The sequence below is a fragment of the Schistocerca cancellata genome, chromosome 2 (genome assembly GCF_023864275.1).
Source record: "Schistocerca cancellata isolate TAMUIC-IGC-003103 chromosome 2, iqSchCanc2.1, whole genome shotgun sequence".
NCBI classification, from domain to species: domain Eukaryota; kingdom Metazoa; phylum Arthropoda; class Insecta; order Orthoptera; family Acrididae; genus Schistocerca; species Schistocerca cancellata.
This window is the reverse complement of record NC_064627.1, coordinates 865694811-865722281: the sequence shown is the minus strand read 5'-3', so window position 1 is coordinate 865722281 and position 27471 is coordinate 865694811. Positions and strand designations below refer to the sequence as shown.

Sequence of the window (27471 nt, the reverse complement as noted above, 5' to 3'; positions counted from 1 at the left end):
CCCCTTTCGAACAAACGAATGAAGTACGTCAGCGATTCGGACGAAAAATGGTTACTGTAAATCACAAACTAAATAATTACGTGAAATATATCGTCGCTCGATCTGGAACGATCCTCGATTTTTTACAGAATTCTTTGTACTATGAGACTGTTATATCTTTCCTTAGATTTATTTGTATCCCGGTTAACGTCTCTTCCGGTGTATGGTTGCTCTTTGAGTAGTCGTTTAAGCAAGGTGTCGGATGGTAATTGGAAACTGGAGTCGTGTTTGTCTCTAAAGCTGGTTTGTATTTGCTGTAATTCTATTTTGTTATGTTTATTTTTTGAGTGTTGACATTGTTAAATTGATGTCTCTTTCGGTAAAAGTTTAAGATAAGTGGATGTTTGTAGATTAGTTTACGAACTTTCTTCTCAGTCACATGGTCTGCTGCATGATGGTAATTTTTGATGTTCTTTCGCATTTTATTCTGCAGTAATGATATATCTTTCGCCATTAACCTAGTGACGTTATTTCAATTGTAGTTTTTCAGTAGGCAGTTTTGAATTTCCTCGCCATTAGGGTGGACAGGTGTTTGATTTCGAGACGCAATTTACATCTAATTTGTATTACGTATTTAACGTATCATTCATCCTAACAGGGATAAATTTGCAGTGGAAACAGATAGTCCATATATATATGTACTCAATGTGAACAACTTAATGTTTGAGGTTAGCGCAGGTAGTGGCCATAGTTATGCTTACGGAGCATTTGCTGAAACAATTTCGGAAAGCCTAAATGAGGATGGCCGGGTGTATCAAATTCCATCTACCCTTTTTGGTAGAAATCGTGATTATAGCGACGTGTTAAATTTGCAATGTAGCCGTAGATCTAGATTAGGTTAGGCGTCGGGACTTCAAGGCGCTTGCTTATCGTTATGGCATGCTTGATGTTACGTATTTGTGAATACAAGAAATGAAATGTACGTACACAATTAAAATATATATAACTCACTATTTCGCAAAGAAATAAAAAGGAAAAAAAATATAAAATTACTTAGGTGTTCGTTAATAACAATTGGAGGCCAGGATAGTATAAATAAGGCTTAGGGAAATGGTTTCTTATATTATAAATTTCATTGCTGAGCTATTATTGGTGACAAATTTAAAGATTTTATGTTGATTAATGATCCCGTTTACTTAACTGATAGTGTCATATGGATATGCCACATAGCAGTGCTTAATTCATAAAAAGGTTCGGGTACTAAGACTTTCTTGGGAGAGGGTTTGGAACCTAGACTTGTTAAAACTTTATTTTAACACGTCTGTATATTTTAAAAGTGCGGTTATAACCCTCAGCTCAGTACCTAGGTTTCCTATTGTGAAACCATATTTTTCATATGGGACCTAGAACTGACGTGCAAAACTATAGGTCAGTACCACTTAAATCAGTCAGCAGTAAATTAGCTGAAGGGTTCTTAGTTCTCAAAGTAGGTGGTGACTTTATCTCTGGCGTCTTGTGGCTGATTTCCAATGTGGCTTATGTGTGCACAATATCTGCTGCTGTGGAGTTTGTGCATAGCACTTGGCAAGCTGGTTGCAAGGTAGAGGTTTGTGACTTGACCTGTAAGTTTTTATATCAAGCGCTTTTGTAATTTTTTAGGAACGTTTTTGATGAAAATTTTACTTGGAACAACGATAATCGTAATGTATATTTGGCATTGGGCAGTATTGATCGGCTAAGGTTTTCCCTTCATTTGGACACACACACACACACAAGGATGGTATATTTTGAGGTAATATATCCCTTCACTGTGTGTGGTTTGGTATTGTGAAGAGGCATTTAGTTACCACAGTGTTGCAAAAGAAGAGCAATAAGGCTGGTTGCCAAGGTTAATAAAAGATCATGTATAGAATTACGTATTGGGCACAGTTTGCTCACATATCACTGTCACACCATTAAGCTGATGAAAGAGGACCAAAAATTCAGCCAGTAGTAGAGTACATCTGTTAAGTAATAGACAGAAGGTTGTGTATACAGCACATGTTTTAGAAGTAACTTTTTCCTGTAAGCAGCCCATCCATGGAAGGACTAGTCTTTCATTATAAATTTCTAAGATACTGGGGACCTTGAAGGTTCGAAATTTAAAACAAAGCTCGGAAATACGGAAGTGTCCGATCCCGCCCGTCTGCTTTGACCCATGACGTCACAAATATGGCGGAAACAAAAACAAACACACACACTTTCCACAAGAAGCCTAATGTCGTTATCGGGACAAGTGCGGGAAATGGGGTGTTTTGGGTGGGCGGGGCAAACTAAATATAAACAAATTTAGACGTCTTGCGTAGCTAGAACGTGTAAGTGAAGACAGCCATGCATGAATACCCACCCACCTCCCCAGGGGTCGTAACCCCTGCAACCCATAGAAGATAAAGATGCTTCAGTAGCTGATTAGTGTTTTTGGTCTTTTTTAAAAAAATCTCACGGGATAGAACGGACAGATCAGAAAGATAAATATAATAAACTAAAACAGAAATTGGAGGAAACAGATAATTAAAATAAGTAATAAGCGTTTTTAAATTTAAAAAAGGTCTCGCGAGATAGAACGAACAGATCAGAAAAGTAAATAAAATAAGATAAAACAGAACTGGAGACAGCCACACTCGAACCAAACTCCGCGCCGTCATGACGTCACACACGACAACACCCTTACGTCACGGGTCAAAGCGGGACGCATGGGATCGGACGCTTCTGTCGACCCAGTTAGGTTTACTTAGTTCTAAGTTCTAGGCGACTGATGACCTCAGCAGTTAAGTCGCATAAGTGCTCAGAGCCATTTGAAGTGTTCGATTCCATTTTTGTTGTGGTTTTTTTGAGGTAGTAATGATTGTGGACGTGGTTGTAGTTTTGGGTTTTATGATTTGGCATCGGTAGTTTCTGTTGGCCTATATAACTCAAGGCAAGTGTTCGATTCCAGTGGATATTGTTTTTAGTTGATTTTGGGAAGGTTGTGGTCGTTTTATTTTATCGTTTTTGTCGTTTGGTTTAGTGGCGTGTGTTTATTTTTAGTTTGTCCCCACCCAAAAACCCCCAATTTCGCCTGCTTGTCCCGTTAGTCTCATTATATTTTTGGAGGAATATGTGTTTGATGGTTTTTCGATCTTTTTTTGTGTTTGTCGTCATGTTTACGTAATGACGTCAGTCGCGATATGGGAGTTGTTGTGAATGGTCGTTTCCGCCATATTGGTGACTTCATTGGTCAAAGCAGACTGGTGGAATCGGATGATTCCGATCACCCCAAAGCTCAAGAATCAGTTTGCAATAAAATGTTCCTATTGCTGTGATTACCTGTAGTTATAAGCATTGTTTACCTTTTGATACATTGCCTGTTTTTATTGTGGGCAGTTTAGACTTATTTTATCTCTTATATTAAGATTGTTTATATTTTTACAGTTATTAATGGAAATGCACGAACTTCCTGTTTACTGGGTTTGAGAATAACAAAGCAAGCAAATTGGCAGGGTTGCCAGAGGTTCTGGGAATCGAATTTGAAACATGCCGAGGAAGTTTGGGAAAAAGTCATTTCAGCGTATGAAATGATTTCCTGCACACAGTCACTGGCTTGAGTGCAGCTGATTACATTCACCGCTTCCCATCTGCCTCATTTCTACTGCTTGTCCCCTTCCTATCACTCCCCTGTGCCTACAGTGTGCTGCCACTAGCGTAGCAGTTGCCAGTGAAAGGCAGAAAATGAGTGGTTTGTTAGAATCTGATTCTGGGACTATAGACACAGCAGTCGGAGATGGCGGTCATGTGTGCATGAGTTGTCTGAGTGATTGTGGGTTCGTTTAAGCAGTTGCCAGCAGGCTCGTGCACATGCGCAGAGCTGAATTCGCATATGAGCAGTGCCTTCCCCCATTTCTGGCTACTTAAAGCGCGGCTGTTTGCCGTATGACCAGTAGAAGTAGCCAGATGCTACCCCGAAAAAATAGCAATCTTGAGTTATAGTGGGGTCATTCTTCATGTGACCCATGTATATGCTAATTGCTGTTCTCTCTTCATTTACAACTCCCATGTCAAATGAAATAAAGACAGATTTGTGGCTGGGGGCCACCAATGAATTTTAATGTAGATTCCTATAGTCATGCAAGACTAAAATAAGTTAGTTTGGTTTCCAATTTTATTCCCACATTATCATCAATCGACCATAAATTGTCATAATTAAGTTTTTTTCAGTTTGGTAGATAAATTTGCTTCCATTAACTTTTCTGTCGGCGCAGTCAGTTTATTTGAAACGAGGTCTCATTCCACACTTGTCTAGTTCAAACTTTGTTCAATTTAAAGTGCACATTTTCATTTTTTGACATGAATTACATTATACCATAATAAAGAACCAAAGATGAGATACGCAGTACTGGTCTCCAATAAAATTGGTATCCCAAAAACCACATAGAAAAGGCGAATATCAGGTACTTCCATGTTAATCTGGACATTGAAATGTGCACTTCGAGCTAAATTACGCGTTTTAGTATGGTTTATGAAATTTCGATGCTGTTATAGTAGTCTCAGATGTTCTGTTTTGACACTAACATCTCTTAATGCTGTATACGTATGAACATACGTAAATATTCACTTGAATCTGACTAAGCAGGCACTTGTAGCCAGTAGTTTTGAATTAAATATTTTGTTTCAAATATATTGTCAACTGTAGCAGAATTTCACAAATCTGCCTTCTGTGAAAGTGTTTTCTAGTCACAAGACACTTATCTAGTACTTCCTCTAAGCGTGACATAATTTCTTAATTTGTGTTTTTTTTTCCATCTTAAATTTATGAAATGCCATTCTATGCTAATTGTAGACAGGCAGCATACTGTTTTATCATTCTAACTCCTCACATGGCTTTATATTTATTCATAGAGTAGAATATAAACTGTCTGTTGTATAGTTTCTTTGCCTCAGACAACTTAATTTTTTACACATTTGGAATTAGTCATGAAATAATTTGTCCTCTATTCCTGGGTAAGCTACCCTAGGAACTGTATTTTTAATTTTGCACGAGATTTATATGCCTTCTTAATAGCATTTTTGCAATGCTGGAGATATAAACCTGATTTGAAATGCTACATAACAGTAGTACGAACAAAAAACTGTTAAGTCGTCACATAGCAAAATGTTTGGGTACTTTGAGCTGTGGTCTAGTTTTTAAAGGGATATTATGCCAGGAACTGCTTCCTTATTTGCATTCGTTATCTGGGTAGAGTATGATAAAACAATTGCTCCAGGTACAACACCAGGCCAGGTGATGCCCCACCAAGCACGAAATTCCAAACAGAAATGTGATAAAAAGTGTATGAGCAGAGCTAAGAGCAAGCACAGGCTGCCCATGTCATTGTAGATGTGCATTCACAGTATGGCTTGTTTTCTTGTGCTCTCTGGCAACTGCTCAAATGAATCTTGGTGTGAATGTGTGTATGACCTCGGTTTCTGATAAAAGCTGTGGTTACAAATTTAGTTGAGTGGCTTTCCACATTCCTGTGTGTGGCTCGGCAATCATCTTTACGGTGAGATACTACCTATCCTCATTACTGATTCTCAGAGTATTTGAACAAGGTACCTGTGCACGGATTGATCACCATGGTCTCATTTCATCAATATGCTGCCTGTGGCTCGTGAATTCCTCTCCACACTAGAAGGATTTCCTTGACAAGCAAAAAACTGCAGGCCATTTCTTGCAGGTATCTGATGGGTCGGGGTGTGCCGATTTGAAATCATTCAGTTACCACTATTGTGCAGGCCCTGCCTGTCAAATCTGGTCTCGTCAATCTGCCCACAGGCTGGGTCCATGTGAGGTGTAATGCAGTGGATTTTCATGGTTTGTCAATGGACCCAGGACTGTGGTGGTCCTCAGCAGGCCAGAGGCCATGGGGATGGCTTTCAGTAATTGTGACTCTTGCCACCTGTATGGTGTACAGTGTGGCATTTCATAGACATTTTATTTGTTGTAGTACATTTCGGCATTTCAGAAGTAATTTATATGTTAGAAAGTATGGAAGATGAGAATATGAACACTGTCGCTAGCAGTTTGTACACTATGTACGCCTATATTTCTCGAAAGAAAATTTGCACAATACCTGTAAAATAATAGGTATAACACATCTGGTAATTACCGACAATAACAAACATAGTAAAACCAACATTTTATTGGTGGTCACCTACTGTGTTGGTTTACACAATTCTTCCCTGCCTTATCACTTCTTGAAGAGGCCTACTTCTTTCTGAAATTTGTGAGACACACACACACACACACACACACACACACACACACACACACACACACACACACACACACACACAATTTGGCTTGCTTTCTCCATCTAAAAACAGTTCATCCACAAGATGTTATTGGTACTTAAGGATTTTTGCTTACACCAGGAAACGCCATCTGCTTGAAAGTTTTAGATGTTTTCTTGTTTGCACTATTGTTTCTTGTACTGTAGGTGCAAAGTGGATTTTCATCTTTAACTTACTCTTAAGATCTAAAAATTTGTTAGGGAAAAATGCTAAAACTTGTCTGGGAATTGGGAATTTCAACTGGAAAACTTATGGCAAACCCAAATGGTGGAAGTAAATGCTGTGGTAAGATTAGAGCATTACTTCATGTCTGTGTATGCAGCACACCTGTATTTATAGCACATTTATCAGTAAAACTAACATTACAAGGTTATTCATGAAACCTCAACTATGCGCTTCAGACTGGAACTGCGCGACTGCTAGGGTCGCAGGTTCGAATCCTGCCTCGGGCATGGATGTGTGTGATGTCCTTAGGTTGGTTAGGTTTAAGTAGTTCTAGGGGACTGATAACCTCAGATGTTGAGTTCCATAGTGCTCAGAGCCATTTGAGCCAAACCTCAACTAGGTAAAACAAAAGTCTGGTACTATGTTGCCTATTTTATGCATATAACTTAGTATAGGAAAAATTATTTGCTGCTAGTGAATCTTAGTGCAGTGATGAGTAATGGATATTCTGAATACATTGGTTGCATTTTGCCTTTCATTCCCCAGGTACTGGGATTACTCCCACTAGGTAGCTTGATTCATCTTTTTGTTGGTGTTAAATTTTGGTTGTACATTATCAAATGCTATTTCTAAGTTAAGTAAGGTTGTGCAAAATTCTGTAATAATGTATTTGTTACTGTGTTCACATGGAGTGTATGTGCATGTTATGAGACATGTTTTGTTTAGTGGGGGAAGAAAAAAGGTAGATTGCCTCATTACTGGGCAAGAGACTGAGCAGAATGTCAGAATCTCTAATCATTATGAGGCTAGAAAAAATTCAGAGTTTAATCCCAGTCAGGCTCTCTACCGGACTGATTCATGGCTCTGGAACAAAATTCTGCAATTCTTTTGCATGAGTGAACAAAAGTTTTTTGATTTTAAGCCATATGCATATGCAACATTTGTGAAATGCAGAAGCACATGTGCAAGTGTTTGTCTTCTATAATTTGATTTAAATAGTGTTGTGATCTTTCAAGTGGAAGAGGCCATTCAGCAGAGCTGTGTCAAGTGTGGCTGGCTGCATTCAGGCAACACTGCACCCCATCTGCCCTCCTCTTCCAATAGAATCGTTATTTCATTCGAGCTGTACTTCAGTCAATGTGGGTTGTTTGTGATTCACTTTTCCACTGCCATAAATTTCTGAAATTGGTACCATCCAGCTTGTTTATGGAAACCATGCTAGTAGTGCTGTGTAACTTCTTGTTGTGGCAGGTGAAAACTGTCGGGCATCATTGCTTCTTCCACCTCCAGCAAAGAGCTTCCACTGTTATTGGGATGCACTAAGATAAATTCATTAATTATGCTCTGACACCATCACATATGGCACATTTTCTATGAGTTACTTCGTGCAACTGCGAGGGATTCAGTATCTTATTTTGGTTACATGTGAGGAAAGGCTGTATTTGGAATAGGGAGTTATAAAGCCTTTTTTTAAAGTATGAATTCTATAAAATTAAACTGTAGCTCCTTAGGCCCATGTAGGGATCCATTAAAGTGTTTTCTGTTTATTGCTGATTAGTGTATTGTCTTAAAACTTGAAATAACCAAAAGCCATCTCTTGACATTTTTAAGGATTTTTGAGTTAAAAAAATGTGTCAGAAGCTGTTTCTTTCAGTGGTTAGCATTGAACATATTTGTAGAAATATAATTTTATTGCATAAAATGAGTAATAAAAAAGGTTTCCTGATTGCCTCATTACTGGGCAAGAGACTGGTTTGTATGTCAGAATCTCTAATCATTATGAGGCTAGAAAAAATTCAGAGTTTAATCCCAGTCAGGCTTCCTATGCCAGACTGATTCATGGCTCTGAAACAAGAGTTTTGTAATTATTGTGTGTGGATGAATTCTATAAAATTAAAGTGTAGCTCCTTAGGCCCATGTAGGGATCCATTAAAGTGTTTTGTTTATTGCTGATTAGTGTATTGTCTTATAACTTGTAATAACCAAAAGACATCTCTTGACATTTTTAAGGATTTTTGAGTTAAAAAAAATGTGTCAGAAGCTGTTTCTTTCAGTGGTTAGCATTGAACATATTTCCCCCCTGTGGGTCCGGGGATTAGAATAGGCCCGAGGTATTCCTGCCTGTCGTAAGAGGCGACTAAAAGGAGTCCATCCCCCTCACAGGGGTAGTTAGCGCCTGCGTCCGGAGACGGACGGTTCCACGACCTATAATCGTGGTCTTTTTGGTTTTTCACTTCTCGTTTCTTCCTTCCTTTTGTTGGTTCCTTTCTTTGCTCTTCTCCACCTCACTGTCTTCCTTACTCTTTCCCTTGACTTCTCCTTGCCTTCTCCTTGCCTTCTCATTGCCTTCTTCTCCTTGCCTTCTCATTGCCTTCTTCTCCTTGCCTTCTCTGGTCTCCACCTTGGCGTTTGAGACAGTCTGTCCTCTTTCTCCCTCTCTCTTCTTTTTCCTCTTCTTCCTTCCTCCCTGTGCGTGCCTGAAGGCCGACCCACGCGTTCGCACGCGTAGCCGGTGACGGGGTAACGCGTAAGTCCCCGCCCTGGGTAGACATGTAAGGCACGCGCGTACCCCCTGGTAAAGGCCAGGCCCGGGGAGGGGTGATTGCCTGAGCTGATACCTTCTGACCATGCCGATTGGTCCCTCCGTCTGTTTCTCGGGAGGTGTGACCTGAGGTGTAAACATTCACCTAAGGCGGGAGTGCCCTCTGAGAGGGTCCCCACAAGGAAGGAGCGCGCCATCGGAGATACTGGCAATCATGGGGGATTCCTCCGCAATGCATTCTACTCCATCTCTCTAGACTTCGACCCACAAACGGAAACGTGACCAGCCAACAGTGACAAAAGTACTACCGCCTGCCCCACAGTTCCTCGTAGTTTCTCGATCTGAGGACGGAAAGGATTTTTCCTCTGTCAACCCTTTCGTTATTCAGAAGGGCGGAGATGCCATAGCCGGATCTGTCAAATCTTGTACCAGGTTGCGTAACGGCACCTTATTACTAGAAACTGAGTGCCTTTCAGGCACAAAAACTGCTTCGGGCCACCCTCCTGTACACGTTCCCTGTCCGGGTGGAGGCCCACCGAACTTTGAATTCGTCTCGTGGTGTAGTCTATACTAGCTCCCTCGACGGATTGACTGACAAGGAGCTTCAATCTTTCCTCGCTGAGCAGGGCGTGACGGCTGTCCATCGGGCCATGAAAAAGGTCAACAATGACCTTGTACCGACCCGGACACTTTTCTTGACCTTCGATAGTGTTAAGCTGCCATCGCGCATCAAGGCGGGCTACGAGGTTATTTCTGTTCGCCCCTATGTCCCGACACCTACGCGCTGCTACCAGTGTCAGCGTTTCAATCACACTCGACAGTCTTGTTCCAATGCGGCTAAATGTGTCACTTGTGGCAGGGATGCCCATGAGGGTGACTGTCCACCTCCGTCTCCTCGTTGTGTGAACTGTCAGGGTGACTATGCCGCATCCTCCCGCGACTGTCCTGTCTATAAGGAAGAACGCTGTATCCAAGAAATTCGGGTCAAAGAGAAAGTGTCCACCTTGGCTGCTCGCAAGCTATTGGCTAGTAGGAAGCCCACGCTGCTCCCAGCGGGGAAATACAGTACTGTCCTCGCCTCTCCTCGGACTACCCGGGAGGTAGCAACCCAGACATGCGATCTGACCTTCAGCACCACGGTCGTCCGTTCGGCCAGTGCTAAGATCGCGCGGTCGACGTCTCCTCTTCCTCCCATCACCCCACAGACACCAGCCACTTCCTCAGCTTCTGCTAAGTCGCAGACCCCGAAGTCAGATGCACGGGCCTTCAAGAAGGAACCATCCTGTGCAGACTTCCTCCGTCCCTCGACCTCCCAGCCTTCGACCGGTACTTCCACCAAACGTACTTCCAAAAAGGCGCATAGGAAGCACAGTTCTCCTTCTCCGCCACGGCGCATTTCTTCTCCTGCGCCACCGAGCGGTTGCCGCCCCAGGCCGTCATCCGTTTCGCCTGGCCGCACCGCTGGTAGCTGTACATGTGGCCGTTCACCGGCGGAGGAAGCTCCCCCTCCCGGCCATCCTCCCGAGATGGCCGATGACCCTATAGAGCCCACGGACGATGACTGTCCGCCTACTGATAGCGGCGGCAGTGCTCGCTCGAAGCCAGGCCCTAAGCGGCCTTAGAGGTGACCCTTTCTCTCATCTTCCTTTTCTTACGATGGTACTTATTCACTGGAATATTCGCAGCATTCGCTCCAACCGAGAGGACTTGAAGTTGCTGCTCCGCTTGCATCGTCCGCTCGTCGTAGCCCTCCAGGAAACGAAGCTACGCCCATGCGATCAAATTGCCTTGGCACACTACACCTCTGTGCGTTTTGACGTACCCCCTGTGGTAGGTATCCCAGCTCATGGAGGGGTTATGTTGCTGGTCCGGGATGATATTTACTACGATCCCATCACATTGCACACCGGCCTGCAGGCAGTTGCCATCCGCATTACTCTCCCCACTTTTACGTTTTCCTTTTGTACTCCATCGTCATCTGCCGTTACCAGGGCAGACATGATGCAAGAAACTGTTGTTAACTGGAGACTTCAATGCCCACCATCCCCTTTGGGGCTCTCCAGCATCCTGCCCGAGGGGCTCCTTGTTAGCAGACCTTTTCAACCAGCTCAATCTTGTCTGCCTCAATACTGGCGCCCCTACTTTTCTTTCGGACACATCTCACACCTATTCCCATTTAGACCTCTCTATATGTACTCCCCAACTTGCATGCCGGTTTGAGTGGTATGCACTTGCTGATACATATTCGAGCGACCACTTCCCGTGTGTTATCCATCTCCTGCAGCATACTCCCTCTCCGTGCTCCTCTAGTTGGACCATCTCCAAGGCAGACTGGGAGCTCTTCTCTTCCAGGGCGACCTTTCAGGATCAAACCTTCACAAGCTGCGATCGTCAGGTCGCACACCTCACGGAAGTCATTCTCGCTGCTGCTGAATATTCCATCCCTCACCCTACTTCTTCTCCACGTCGCGTACCGGTCCCCTGGTGGACCGCAGCATGTAGAGACGCTTTACGTGCTCGTCGACGTGCTTTACGCACCTTTAAACGCCACCCTACAGTGGCGAATTGTATTAATTATAAACGATTACGTGCTCAGTGTCGTCGTATTATTAACGAAAGCAAGAAAGCCAGCTGGGCTGCTTTCACAAGCACCTTCAACAGTTTTACTCCTACTGTTGTCTGCGGTAGCCTGCGCCGGCTATCTGGCACTAAGGTCCACTCCCCAGTTTCTGGCTTGAAGGTCGCGAATGAAGTCCTTGTGGCCCCTGAGGCTGTCTCCAATGCCTTCGGCCGCTTTTTCGCAGAGGTTTCGAGCTCCGCTCATTACCACCCTGCCTTCCTCCCCTGCAAACAGGCAGAGGAGGCTAGGCCACCTGACTTCCGCTCCTCGAATTGTGAAAGTTATAATGCCTCATTCACCATGCGGGAACTCGAAACCGCACTTGGCCGATCACGGTCCTCCGCTCCAGGGCCTGATTCTATTCATATTCAGATGCTGAAGAACCTTTCTCCTGCGGGTAAAGGTTTTCTTCTTCGTGCATACAATCGCATCTGGATTGAGGGACATGTTCCCGCATGCTGGCGCGAGTCTATTGTTGTCCCGATTCCTAAGCCGGGGAAGGACAAGCACTTGCCTTCCAGTTATCGACCTATCTCGCTTACCAGCTGTGTCTGTAAAGTGATGGAGCGAATGGTTAACTCTCGATTGGTTTGGCTGCTCGAGTCTCGACGCCTACTTACCAATGTACAATGTGGATTTCGTAGGCGCCGCTCTGCTGTTGACCATCTGGTTACCTTGTCGACCTTCATTATGAATAACTTCTTGCGGAAGCGCCCGACCGCGGCTGTGTTCTTTGATTTGGAGAAGGCTTACGACACCTGTTGGAGGGCGGGCATTCTCCGCACCATGTATACATGGGGCCTTCGCGGTCGCCTCCCTCTTTTTATTCGTTCCTTTTTAATGGATCGACAGTTCAGGGCACGTGTGGGTTCTGTCCTGTCAGACACCTTTCGCCAGGAGAATGGGGTGCCACAGGGCTCAGTTTTGAGTGTCGCTCTCTTCGCCATCGCGATCAATCCAATAATGGATTGCCTCCCAGCTGATGTATCAGGCTCCCTTTTTGTGGACGATTTTACCATCTATTGCAGCGCGCAGTGTACACGTGTCTTAGAGCGCTGTCTTCAGCGTTCTCTTGACCGTCTTTACTCCTGGAGTGTCGCCAATGGCTTCCGTTTTTCTGCCGAGAAGACGGTCTGTATTAACTTCTGGCGCTACAAAGTGTTTCTCCCGCCGTCCTTACGACTCGGTCCCGTTGCTCTCCCAATCGTGGAGACAACTAAATTTTTAGGCCTTACCTTTGACAGGAAACTTAGCTTGTCTCCACATGTCATATTTGGCCGCCCGTTGTACCCGTTCTTTAAATTTCCTCCGTGTTCTCAGTGGTATGTCGTGGGGAGCGGATCGAACCGTCCTACTTCGTCTATATCGGTCGATCGTCCGCTCCAAGCTGGATTATGGGAGCTTCGTATACTCCTCTGCACGGCCATCCATCTTACGCCGCCTCAACTCCATACAACATCGGGGTTTACGACTTGCGATCGGAGCATTTTATACCAGTCCCGTAGAGAGTCTTCATGCTGACGCTGGCGAATTGCCACTCACCTACCGGCGTGATATACTGCTTTGTCGGTATGCCTGTCGGCTACTGTCAATGCCCGACCATCCGTCTTATCGTTCCTTTTTTGACGACTCTCTTGACCGTCAATACGGGTTGTATGTCTCTGCCCTGCTACCCCCTGGAGTTTGTTTTCGTCGCCTCCTTCAACACCTTAATTTTTCACTCCCTGCAACCTTTCGAGTGGGCGAGAGCCGCACGCCACTTTGGCTCCAGGCTCAGGTCCGCGTTCACCTTGACCTCAGCTCGCTCCCAAAAGAGGTCACCTCCGGTTCGGTCTACCACTCCAGTTTTTTGGAACTTCGTTCGAAGTTCATCAACATGACTTTCATTTATACAGATGGCTCTAAGACCAATGACGGGGTCGGGTGTTTCTTTATTGTCGGGGCACAAAGTTTCAAATACCGGCTCCATGGCCATTGTTCGGTCTTCACAGCTGAGCTCTTTGCCCTCTACCAGGCTGTTCTTTACATCTGCCGCCACCGACATTCTGCTTATGTCATCTGCTCAGATTCCCTGAGTGCCATCCAGAGCCTCAGTGATCCGTACCCGGTTCACCCTTTTGTACACCGGATCCAACGCTCTCTTCAGCAGCTGGTGGACGTCGGTTCTCCGGTTAGCTTTCTGTGGGTTCCTGGCCATGTCGGTATCCCTGGGAACGAAGCTGCAGATGCCGCGGCCAAGGCTGCGGTCCTCCAGCCTCGGACAGCTTCTTGTTGTGTCCCTTCGTCCGATTTTAGCAGGGTCATTTGTCGGCGAATTGTATCGCTGTGGCATGCCGATTGGGCTGCACTTACAGACAACAAGCTTCGGGCCTTAAAACCTCTTCCCGTGGCTTGGACGTCCTCCTCACGCCCTTCTCGGCGGGAGGAGGTCGTTTTAGCCCGGTTAAGAATTGGACACTGCCGGTTCAGCCATCGCCATCTGCTGACGGCTGCGCCGGCGCCGTTCTGCCCATGTGGGCACTTCTGACGGTTAGACACATTTTAATGTCCTGTCCAGATCTTAACACACTGCGCCTCGATCTTCACCTGCCAAATACTTTCGATGCCATTTTAGCGGATGACCCACGAGCAGCTGCTCGTGTTCTTCGTTTTATCAATTTGACAAACCTCGCTAAGGACATTTGATGCTGTTTTTTAATCCTGTGCCTGTCAGTCTGTCTTTTATCGTGTTTTCCCTTTTAGTTGTTGTTGTCAACTTGTGCCTCGCGGTGCATTCTTAGAGTAGTCAGGGCGCTAATGACCATTGAAGTTGTGCGCCCTAAAACCACAAAAAAAAATTGAACATATTTGTAGAAAAGTAATTTTATTGCATAAAATGAGTAATGAAAAAGGTTTCCTGATTGCCTCATTACTGGGCAAGAGACTGGTTTGTATGTCAGAATCTAATCATTATGAGGCTAGAAAAAATTCAGAGTTTAATCCCAGTCAGGCTCCCTATGCCAGACTGATTCATGGCTCTGAAACAAGAGTTTTGTAATTATTGTGTGTGGATGAATAAATAATGTTGAAATTAATATTAAGCTCTAGTGACTGGTTTTTAAGGTGTAACATCAGAATGAGGAAATTTAGTTAGTTCTCCTTAAGTGCTTCCAACACTTTCATCTCTGACCATTGTTGTATTTTCTCTGCTCCACTCACAGCTGAAAGAGCTGCATGTCTTATTGAAGCACCAGATGTACTCATGAGAAAGAATCTTTGTAACCTGTTGCAGCCAGTATTTGCTGTGAGACCTGATTTCATGTCAGTGTTTTTATAATTCCTTTCCCTAAATATTCTGCTTGTTGCAAATTGAGTTTATCTTACTATATACTTTTTGTTTGATCTTTTTGTAATTTGTAGGTTCTCATCCCAGACTTACCTAGCTGAGTTTCTCAGTTTCTTCTAATTTGTCAAATTTTCAATCTTGCCTGTTGCTCATATTTAACATTGAAATAATTGTACTTGTACAGATTGCATTTTATATTTGCCGACTGATTATTCAGAAAAGTGAACTGTTATAAAATTACCTTTTTTTAGGTGAAGGCTAGTAACTGAATATGGTTAACGGCCGCATTCCGTCGGTCTTTAGTAAGACCTATGTCACACCAAGGCGTCCGTATGAAAAGGCTCGTCTTGATCAAGAATTAAAGATCATCGGCGAGTATGGCCTGCGAAACAAGCGGGAAGTGTGGCGTGTGAAGTACACATTGGCCAAAATACGGAAGGCTGCAAGAGAACTGCTGACGTTGGAGGAGAAAGACCCTCGTCGCTTATTTGAGGGTTAGTATCGTTAATTTTTATCTGTTCATGGGATGCTTGTATGTGTTTGTGTTAATAGTGGACTACACAAAGAGAAAGGCAAGCAGTTACCTATAGAGGATAGGTGTGAAGTGCACAGAACATCTAACAGAAAAGTTAAAACACTAGTTTATAAGCTCTGGCTCTTTTTCTAGTAAGAATACTAGCATTCACAACCCCACATACCCAAACATCCTTGTTCTCAGTGGCAGTGAGATTGTTCATTGAATATGATTATCAGAAGTAAATTGTGTGGATAGATGGTGGGAGGGGAGAGAAAACATGGGGCAAGGAGTGGTAATGTGAGGCTGGTCTTTCACAAAATGACTGTGGTTGTACAACAAGATGATTGAGTTCAGAGAGCAGGCCATTTAAAGGTTGGTAGTATGGGGGCAGTGGAAGAAGGTAGTGAAGGGGATGTTTTTGGGGGGGGGGGGGTGAGAGTTGAGCCCACATGGGACTGTGTGAAGAGAAAGTACAGTCTGGATGGCGAAGGAGTGATACGGACAAGAGAGAAGGCAGTGAATATGCTGAGGTGGTGGAAAAAAAAGTTAGTGGATGTTAAGGCCAGGGGAGTGGAGGAGTTCCCTGCATAGTGCAGAGAAACTTTCACTGGGTGGTAGTCTCTAAATGACCTATAGTGAAGCTGTTAATGTGATTATTATTGTTGTGTGCGGTGTGTTATGCAAGTGGGGTGGTATCATAACTAACCAGCTTGTCCATTTGCATGAATGGCCACTGCTAGGCTGTGGCGAACCAGAAACATATTGCCACAACAGTGACTTGAACAGCTGCTCCCAAACATGGACACTCCCTTCCAGCACATGCAGATGGAATTCTCTTCAGCATACCCTGTGCTCTTGCAATCCCCCTAGCCTAAACCTCTGCTGACTTCTCTTCCATTGCCTCACCTTAAATTTTCCTTTCTCTACTGTGTGCAAGACTCCTCCCCCATCCAGATCATGTACTGGTTTTGCTGCTATTGTGAGCATGGATGGCTGTGGGGGGGGGGGGGGGGGGGGGGGGGGGGGGGGTTGTGAGCTAGTGTTCATTTTCTCTGTGTGTTTCTGAGGATCATACACAAATCCTCTTTAGGTAAGCAGTTGCCTTTTCTTTATTTCATGTATTTTTCCATCCAGGAATTTAGATTAGTATTTTAATGGTGAGTGGAAATATCTGTGAACGCCATGAAAAACGTTTTGTCATTGTAAAATGAAGAGTCGCATTTTATTGCATTGTACCGGTCGCAGCAGTGCTTAGGGTCTTCAGGTAATGATTACATGTATTTGCTTGAAATACTTCATTTTTTGTGAACACTACAAAAGTATTGTTGTAGGTGATTCTGCTCTGATAGCAAGAGCAAATACAGGGGGAAAATGTTGTATGTTCCATATGTTTCATATTTGTGATTATACTTGTATAATGTGTATTTGTCATTCATTGTTACTGACTTTTTAACAATCGGTTTTTGCTGCTGATTTGCAGGTAATGCCTTGTTGAGGAGGTTGGTACGAATTGGAGTATTGGATGAAGGTCGTATGAAGCTTGATTACGTTTTGGGTTTGAAGATTGAAGACTTCTTGGAGAGAAGATTACAGACCCAGGTTTTCAAGCTGGGTCTTGCTAAATCAATCCATCATGCAAGAGTTCTCATTCGGCAGAGGCATATTCGGTATGTTGGAGAACAGTTTATGAGAATCGCAACATTCTATGTAATATTACTGGAAGACAGATTTTTATTGTTACTTTCTGTTTTACCTAGGTTAATACATGTCAGTGTTTTCGTGCAGGCCACTTGAAAAATGAATATATTTCATTTTTCAACGTCTGCTAAGACTATTTTGCAGTGCCCATACCTGTGAAGTACTGTTGAAATGTTTTGAGCTAGGGTGCCAATGAATTGAGGAAGATATGGAGTGGTAAAATCTTTAGTGTATTATGGTCTTTTTGTTTGTCCTCCATTTTTGTGCCTAAGTTAGTCTACTAGTCAGTAATATTAATGTAGTTATACTTTTCAACAACCTAGTTTCCTTGTAAGTAACATAAATGCAAATTGGTTTGATAATTCATTATAAATGTTTGTACCGTAAGTTACATGATGTCCTTGAAGGTGAGTAGGTGTTAAGGTGCAGATAGGGTGGGGAAACAGTTGTTACAACCCATTGTTATCAATATGCGTAGAAGTCTTTTTGTAGCGAAGATTAAAATTTTGAATTGGAAGATGTGTAGTTCTTTAGGAGTTGCATAGTAGTATAGACATAGGAAACTAAACAGTGGTAATGCATTGTGTGCAATAAGTCTTCTAGCTCGCAGTTCTCAATTTCATGGTCATTGTCCTTTGTGAGGCAGAAAGTTTCTGCTTTTTGTTTCTACCCTTTCTTTCTAGTCCGTTTTGTAAGCTGATCTGAGGAAACACATTGATAGTGACTTTGTTTGATGTTTGCCCATAAATAACGATTTTGTGCTAAAGTGTGACACTATACCCCCGCCGGCGAAACATTGCACTTGACAGTTCGCTTTTTGTCTAGTTAGGTTGGCTATACTGTAATAGCGATGTTGCAACAGCAGCCTCTATTCACCCAGCAGACGATACAGTTTTCCGTCCCGTCTCGTAAATGCAAGCGATTGAGCAATTACAGTGTATATAAAAACTCGTTTTTAGTTGTACTACAATGACCGGAAGTAAACAACCGTATAATAATGCATGTATAAGCATAACAATGCGCACCCTTTCGATAACGGAGCAAAGAAATACAAAAAAACAAGCATCTGACGACTGGTACATTAAAATCAATAATGTACGTAGTTTACAAAATAAATAACAGAGATTGCAATAAATAACCAATATTAGTAATTTTTCACTCACCAATTTACAGCGATAATGGCGCAATTCCATCCAGCTCACCATCGTCACTGTTGTCAGATTCATCGCCAAAACAGTCTTCGTCGTCATCAGCAAGGCAAATCATTAATTGTTCATGGCCACTGATAATGCCTTATATTGTCTGTGCTGCTCGTATAAGCTTCTCGACGTGCTCTACTTTTTTTTTCTCCATGAGGCTGCATCCACAGTCACAAGAGCTTCACGCAACAGCTTTTCCACCTCTGTTGTTGTAAAGGACTTGTTGTTGTTGTTCCTTACATACATTTTTACATCACTCCATATTAACTCAATAGGGTTGCAATAGCAGTGATATGGTGGCAGCCTTATTACAGTATGACCCTGCTCCTTGGCAATTTCGTCTAGTACATATGTAGGTGTCGTAGGCTTATTTTCTTTAACAAGAGAATATAACAGAACCTTTGTCATACTCATATCCGCTGCAATATTTCGAGCCTGTAACCACTGCACCATAACTTCTTTCCGATCATTTGTGGTTGGGACTTTGTTCTGTATCACCGAATGATATGGAGCATTGTCCATTACAATTGTTGTAGGGACAGGAAATTGTTTTAAAAGGTTCCTGAACCACTCAACAAATCGTGTGTGATCCATATCTTCATGGTAATCACCAGTCTTTTTTGATCTAAAAAGTGTGTTGGGGACAAAACCACTGGAGGAGCCTGCATGGACCACAATTAATCTAGCTCCTCTTCCCGTCGGCTGATGGCCTCTACTGCTGGGTGTGTTATCCGTCCAACATTTAATGACAGGTTCCCTGGCATTAACCCACGTTTAGTCTGGCCAAATTATGGAATGAATGTCTCTGCCCACAATGTTGTGCAAGAAAATGCTACGAGCGGTAACAATATGTGCCCTCCCTAACAGTACTTTGCGTCCGTCTAGCGTTTTGTAACGGAAACCCATATTTTTAGCACAATTTTAGTGATGTTTTACCACCCCTGAAGAGTTCACTTTCTTTTAAAGAGATTAATAACTTAGCTACAGTCAGATGCTCTTTTCTGCTGTAGTAAGCATAAACATGCCTATGAATTGCATCAGTCTGGAAAGAATCTGAATCTGTGATAGGACTAGGCCGCTTTTTCTTCTTTCCCAGGGTTGATAAAAATGTATTATTTGATCCAGACAGCTCGGAATCACTACGGCTCACTTCAGTATCTTCCAAGTTTTGTAGTAATACTCCCTTACTACGGTTCTTGCACTAATACCAAGAGTTTTCGATGTACGTTCCACCACTTTGTCGGCAGGAATTGATGGCTGTCCATGAATGCTTACATAGTTTCTCTCCTGCTCGTAAAACTCGTTAGTTCTGCGTAGTAACTCCAGTGCCTGGCTGTTTAGCGGCACCCCTCGACGCAAAGGATTGTCACTAGGTGAACGAAGTCTTTTCGGTGGCATTTTCCAAGTATGTACACTCACAACGTAACAAAAGTCACAACGATATAGCACAGAGTACAACGAAAACACGCAGTAAAAAACACACAATTCACGTTGTATACACATTCACTAAACAAAGCCGGCAACGCAGGAACTTTGACGTCACAGCACGTAACAGCAGTGCTCACTGCGCTGTGATTGGCTGGCGCCCCACACTGTACGCCTAGCGCCTATCGTTCTTCACTTGTTACTCTGTTACGCTGCCAACTTCATACGCAAACGTCAAGTGCAATGTTTCAGCGGTCCAGGTATAGTAAGTCTAAAACACGTTATGTTTTTGTGCCATCATCAAAATCTGTGCCCATTGAAGTTGGAAAGCAGTTACAGTAAGGTAGAAGTGAAAAAGTGCAATAAAATGGTAAAGTTACATGAGAAGTGAAATAGAAGCAAATATGGAGATTTGGACACTTACCAGGCGCAGCTATTCATGTCCTTGCTTTTGTGTGACTGAAAGTGTGGTACTCCAGTAGTGAGTGAGTCTATTCTCCAACAACCTTGATGATGTTAGTTTTAAGTTCCATTAGGAACTGTTCACAATGTTCCCATGTAGTTTTAGGTGGACCTTGCATACTAACTGTAAACGACTGTAGCATTTCTTCTACGATCTCTTTGTACTCGGGGTGCTTATTCTGGCAAAGGAAACAAAGTGCAACATCTGTTTGACACTTCCCATGCCCTTAGCTGTTTGCTGCTTCCTGTGTTTTTTACAGATTTCCACTGTTTTCATCACTTTCAATAGCTATAGAGTAAGTTCAGTTTGAGATATGTAAAAAACAAGTAGAGTTTGAAATGTTGAGGTTTCAACTTCATGTGGAGCAACAGACATGTATATGGAGGATATATGGTTTCCAGGAAGTGATCAGGATTACACTGATTTGCAGAAAAAGTTGGTGAAAATTTATACTTTTATTTAAAGAAGAAATAAACATCGAAAATTGATAATTTATGCTGAAGATATTATACTATTTGCATGTTGGACAGGACTACATACATATCAGCTGTTTACCACAATGTGGCAAAGTTCGAAAAATGGGGTGACACAAACCTACGTTACTCATATTAGGTATAATTCCTCCCAGCTTTCCCAGTAATGGTCTTCTGCTTCACGCTACACAATGCCATTGTCCTTCCAAAATGTACATCAGACTAACTTAACATACATCCAGTCCAGCGAATATCCCTTCTTTCAGCTTTGCAGTAAATAGATTAGAGGAGTAGCTACACACGTATTACAAAATTTCCTGTTTTGTCCAGTGCTTTCATGGATTTTCATTGGTCTTAATTTGATGTACAGTGGAGGCAATAAAATGTTATGTGGATCAACCAGATGCTCTTTTAGTGTTCTTAGATAATCTGTCAGGTTTCTCTTAGGCTACTTGCCTTGTATAATGCACATACGCTCTACAGTCCCACACACAAATAGCAATGCATGTTAGTGAACCCTGTTTGCTGGTTGAAAAGAATGCCAGAGATGAGTCCCCACATACAAGCCACTGGTTTTAGTCATACTTCATTTCGAAGGAGTGCTTTCAATTAATATAAATAACCTTCATTGCTTACTGTTATGCTTTTGAGCTCCTGCTTTTATCACTAATTCGGCAATGTCGTTGGAGAACACCTTTAAACCATTTCCAACTAAAAAATCCCATAAAGTCTGTATCATTATTTCTGTACATTTAACATTATATACTGTGTTCCTGTAAATTATTTGTAGTGACAAGTAGACCATAACATTTGGATCACTTACAGGGTGTATACGACCCGGGACAACCGGGAATTCCGGGAAAAACCCGGGAATTTTTTCATCCGGGATAAAACCGGGAAAAACCCGGGAATTTTTCGGAATTCCGGGAATTTTTCATTGTTTTAGCTTTCAGTTACATTTTTATAGTTTTGACTGCAGAATTGATTCTCTAGCAAAGAATGTTATTGTATCCTGCTACTGGAGAATGATACTGCAGCAATAAAATATAAACGAGAGGGGAAAAAATAAAACTGTAGTGGCAAAGGAAATGTGCATTTTACGACAACAAAACACCGTGCACGCACAAGCGTCTACAGATAGCAAAAATATGTTAAAGGCCGTAGGGCGCAGACTGTAATTCTTCGTAACAATAAACTGCTTGCTATGAGCATGATGTCACAACTGTTCACATTACGTTCGTTTGACCAGTTGCCAGCGGTCTGTTGCGCATGCGCATTTGACTCGCGTATAAGCAGTACCTTCTCTCGCTTCCCGCTTCTTGGCTGTTAGCTGCATCGGTAGTAGCAGCAAGCAGCCAGATGCAAACGAGAAAAATTTTTCTCGCGCGCCCTAGCTGCCAGATTCGCGCTTGCACAGAGTTGTCTGAGTTGTAGTGGGGAGGAGGTTAGTCTCCACGTGACCCGTGTTTACGTTAAGTGATTTCGCTGCTTCTCTTCGTGTACAGCTCCCACGTCAAATGAAAACAAAACGGATTTCTGTGGCCGGGAGCTATCAAGTGAATTAAAATACATTCACATAATTATGGAGGGCAAAAATATATTATTAATTTCAGTTTTCTGATTTTATTTTATTTCCAAGTTAGTAGCAGTCAAGCATTAATCGCCTTGCAGAAGAATGAAGTTATTTTTGCAAGTTTGCTAAAGAAATTTCGCTGAGGCAATCATTTTATTTGAAACGAAGTGTTTCATTTAACAATTTTGGGTACTTCCAACTGTTCGGTGAATTTCAAGTGCACGTTATCATCTTCTGCCATGTATGGCATTATGCCATAATAAAGAACCAAACATGAGATCGTAGAGTACTGGTACTCCAAGAAAATTTACATCCCAAAAACCACACTGAAAAGCTTAATATCAGATGGGTTCTACTTCATTGTGAATCTGGAAAAAACCAATGTGCACTTCAAGCCGAATTATGCATTTTAGTATGATTCACGAAATTTTGATGCCTTTTGGAGTATCCTCTGATGCCCTGTTTCTTTTATGGTGTAGTGTAAGCTCTCTTAGTGCTTTATACACACGAACATGCGGGCTTCCTACACCACTGCAGTTGCACACGCACAATAATTCGTTTTTGGCGCTCTCTGGCAACTGGTAAATCGAACCTATAACTAACAGTATTGCGAACGGTGGTTAGAAAAGTGTTACTTTCAAAGTAAATTTCTTTTTACGCAAGATGAATTATGTTACGTGTGTGAAAGTGGGATGGATATCTAAATCACAGAGTGTTCGAAACTGAACAGTTTGAGGACCAGCCACTTCAAGAATTTCGAGCCGAGGCATTTATGTCACAATTTTAAATTTACTGGCACATTTGTGTGATGTATCTTAAAGTATATCACACCAAAAAAAGACCAATATTACACGCTAAAGCTTAGCTTTTCTTGTAGATATACGGTACTGTGTACATTCATGTAAACCGTTAACTTTTCCTCTTGTGTGTTCGCGCTATGTAACCAGTAATCTTGCTAGTGGCTGACTATAACACGTGCCCTATGCTCTGAATAGCTGCTGTCATCGGCTGGCGAGATCTCGGGGCTTGAGATATGACTCGCTTACAAAAGGACATCACAACCTCGGTTGCAACGCTCCGGAAACTAACAAGCTGTGTTTGGTGCAATTCGAATTTATACTTTCGTAATACGAAAATATGCAGCGTATATGTTGCTGCAAATCAAAGGTCTTTCCAAAACTTCTCTGCTCCGGCTTTTCTTTTTTTTCCGGGAAGTTCTACGCGATTATATAAAACGTTAACCATTCAAAGGATTGATAAGTTTTACAGTTCCGAGGGAACTTTTTCTGTGCTAAGTGACAGTAGGTCGCCCGGGAAAAAGCATATTTTTTAAACGGGATATCCGGGAGAAATCCGGGAATAATCCGGGACTTTTTTTTCCTTGTCCCTGTATACACCCTGACTTATTTACTTAAAGCTATGTACACTTTTTGTAGTACATTTGGACAACATAATATGCAATTAGTAAGGTGTACTACTATGCAGTTTCGAGCAAATTGCAAGAGAAGTTTTATGAGTCAGTGATGTACCTGTGCATTTCAATCCTGAGTGTGAGATGATCATCATGTGGGTAGTGTTCAATCTCTGTAATCTGTGGATAGTCTCATGATTTTTTCAATTTATATTTTTTCAAAACGATTCGTGTTATTTCATACAATTCAAACTTCTTAGGTAATGATATAAAGTAGTCTGCTAATTTTTATCATAACAGCAGATATTGCACTTACAATTGTCAACAAGTAAACAACCAAATGAATAACATTTTCCTCATAATGTATGCTTGAGGGAATTTCTGAAATGTGAAATTGGGTAAGGTACTGGGACTGCTTTGCCCCGAGACACTGCAATCTGCAGACACGGTTTCAAGGACAATGAACAGGTTTGAAAGCTCTGATTGTCAAAATCTAAGTTTGTATGCAAGGTTTCTTACCTTCCTGCTGCTTTTGTCATATAGAAGTAACAATCATAGATATGTGATTCCTCTGTGTTTATTCCATGCTGTGGGAATAGTGAAGTTAAAACCCATAATTTTAGCTTCACTCAGCTTCCTTGGAATTGTTCCATGCAGGTGTGGAGCAAATGGCTTGTTCTTATCTCTGAACTTTGTGCTGAAACAAGCAAATGAGGATTTCTCCACAAATTCTTTTGTCAATGTCGTTTACTTAAAAGTTCCACTTATCTGGGCCATTCACACACTTTTCGAAAACAGCTTTGATGAAATGACACTGCTCACAAATGTAAGAACCTACCTGTCTCAGGTGTTTTTTTTCAGTGGTGATGATGGAACTTAAGCTTTGAAGTCGTTCTCCCCCTCTACTTTACCATTCTACAAACAAGAAGGGTTGCAACATTCATGTATGTTACATTATGTAACCATAGATTTTGAAGCCAATAGTAATTAGCCTGAAGTAGTTTGGGATGAGTGGTAGCTGTGCAGAGAAGACAGTATATAAGGGATGAAAATTTTTTCATGTTTAGGAGTGCCAAATTAGTAAAGAAAACTACTTGGTTGGTTTCCAAACACCAGAACTCATGTATACCCATGTAATCAGTAAGTGAATAAAGGCAACAGTGTTGAAAAGTTTTTGATCCAAAACAAGTTTTAACAGTTCTGAAATGTTTCTAGGCTAGGTAGTTGTAAATTCTGTGCTGAATGTTATAAACTTGTTTCCTTCAATAATGTTGGGTATGAGGAAGCATTATTGCCTTTTTATGGCAATTGTATTCGTGTGTTTAGGGGTCATTCTTCTCTTCAGAAGAAACCGTTCATATTACAGAGGATATTGCGTGCTAAGTGTTGCCAGTTCAGTCTCAAATGCCATAAATGAATTTAGTAGCTTTGAAAACTCATTTAAATTTACTAACTCCTCTAGCTATAAAGAATATTTTTATTTATATGCTTCTCATTTTCTTCTTTCAGTGTTCGCAAACAGGTTGTCAATATTCCGAGCTTTATTGTTCGGCTGGACTCTCAGAAGCACATAGATTTCTCATTGAAGTCTCCCTTCGGAGGTGGACGTCCAGGCCGTGTCAAGAGGAAGAATCTGAGGAAGGCCACTTCAGGTGGTGGAGCAGCAGATGAAGAAGAAGATTAAGTGTTGTTAATTTGGAAGATATGAAGCATCAATAAAGTACTAATGAATATTGTAATAACTGATGTTGCCTGTGATTTTTGTCTGATCTTGTTCCACAAAACCCAATGACAAGCAATTTTTTCTAACCTGTTGCAGAATATATATAACACTACAATATTAGTTTATATGCTGTAATATAGATGGACAGATAAATCTACTCACAAAGTGGCAGCAGGGAACAAACATGAAAAAGGACTTAACTTTCACAAGCTTCTGGAGCCAGTGGCTTCTTCTGGCAGAAGAGGTCAAGGGGTGAAGGAAAACGACAGAAGAGGTTTAATGGAGACTTAAGGGCCAGTAAGTCTTAACCTTCTGGGTGACTTTTCTGAACTGCATCCAAGGAGTATGATGTGGGAGATTTGGGAATTACTTAAAGTTCCAGGAATTTTTCATTGTTTTAGTTTTCTGTTAAATTTTTGTAATTGACTGGTAAGAACCAATACTCTAACAAAGGATATTACTATATCATGCTACTTCAGAATAATATTTCAACAATAAAACATAAGAGGAAAAAACTAATTATAAATTGCAAAGGAAATTAACCATATACAATGACAGTGCTCATGCAAGCATCTGCCAACAGCAAAATGTCACAGGCTTAAGGAAGACTATGCAATGAATCATAACAAAAAATTGCCTCCGATGAGCATGAAGTCACAACTGTTTACATTAAATTCATTTTACCAGTTAAGAGTGGGCTCATGCACATTTGAAATTTAATCGCGTTTTAGTAGGTTCTCCCACTTCTGGCTACGGGAATGTGGCTGTGCAAGCTGCTAGGTGCTACTGGGAAAAGGGGGTGCCAAATTCATATTCTTGAGGGGGGGGGGGGGAACTTGTCACAGAAGTGCCTAGCATCCAGTGCATGTTGGTCTATCGATTATTCATAAAATTTTGAAATGCATCCCTGTTTGTTTTTGAACACATTTTAAGTTTATTTCTGAATTAATCATAAGTTGAGTTTTGAATGTCTGCATAGTGTACGTGATGTCTGTCAGGAGAATTCTTGTTGCATCTAGAAACAAAACTTCCCTCGGACAAAAGGGGACGGCACTAAATGAACTGAGCAAAGTAAAGCTGAACGGATGAATGCCAATTGCTGTCTGATTGTGTGGGTGATGGGTTTGCGAATGATCAGTGTTCTAATTACTTGCGAAATCCATAGATTCAGACAACCAGAATGGAAAATGACTAACAGGAATAAAAGATGAGAAAGATTATGTATTATCTTCTCAGTGTATCCAAGAAAATGAAACTGACAGAAAATTTTTGGTCAGATTGCTACACAAGTGAGGACCAGTTGTACGGTTTTATACTTGAAGTAATGTCAAAAATGTGTTATAGGAACATGTGACGCCTAACAGGAGAATAATAGTGGGATAACTAAACCTGTGATTATGGCAGGGTTAGTGAAGTTAATTGGCGAACAAATTTTGACAGTGGCAGGAGTAGCTACAGAATTGATGAAAAGATTATTAGAATGAGAAAGGAGAAGATACGGGGACATGGCACAAATTATAGAAAAAGATGATTTCAAATTTATATAAACCTATTGTAATACTACTATTTGATCTCTTGCTTGAGAAACTGATGTGTATGAATGAAATGTGAAACACTTTCCTAACAAAGAGCTTTTTGCTTGTAGTAGGCCTAATAGGAATTTGATATTGGTACTTTTTGAATTATATTCTTGTAGTGTTATAAAAATGAAAAAAAAAAATTGGCGTTCTACAGATCTGAGTGTGCAATGTCAGATCCCTTAATTGAGCTGGTAGATCAGAAAATTTAAAAAGGGAAATGACTTGGTTTACAGTTAAGATGTAGGAATTTGTGAAGTTCAGTGGCAGGAGGAACAATACTTTTGGTCAGGCGAATACAGGGTTGTAAATACAAAATCAAATAGGGGTAATGCAGGAGTCAGTTTAATAGTGAATAAAAAAAATAGGAATGCGGGTAAGCTACTACAAACAGCATAGTGAACGCCTTATTGTGGCAAAGATAGACATGAAG

At 41.8% G+C, this 27471-nt stretch overlaps 1 protein-coding gene across 1 annotated transcript; it reads left to right on the top strand.

The window, feature by feature from the left end:
* The first annotated feature begins 170 nt into the window (after window positions 1-170).
* LOC126162814 (40S ribosomal protein S9) lies at window positions 171-25484 on the top strand. The gene is made up of 4 exons (XM_049919559.1): window positions 171-282; window positions 15231-15473; window positions 16977-17163; window positions 25248-25484. Exons 2-4 carry the CDS (start codon window positions 15251-15253, stop codon window positions 25420-25422), a joined length of 585 nt encoding a protein of 194 aa, XP_049775516.1. The 5' UTR covers window positions 171-282; window positions 15231-15250; the 3' UTR covers window positions 25423-25484.
* The last annotated feature ends 1987 nt before the right edge of the window (window positions 25485-27471 follow it).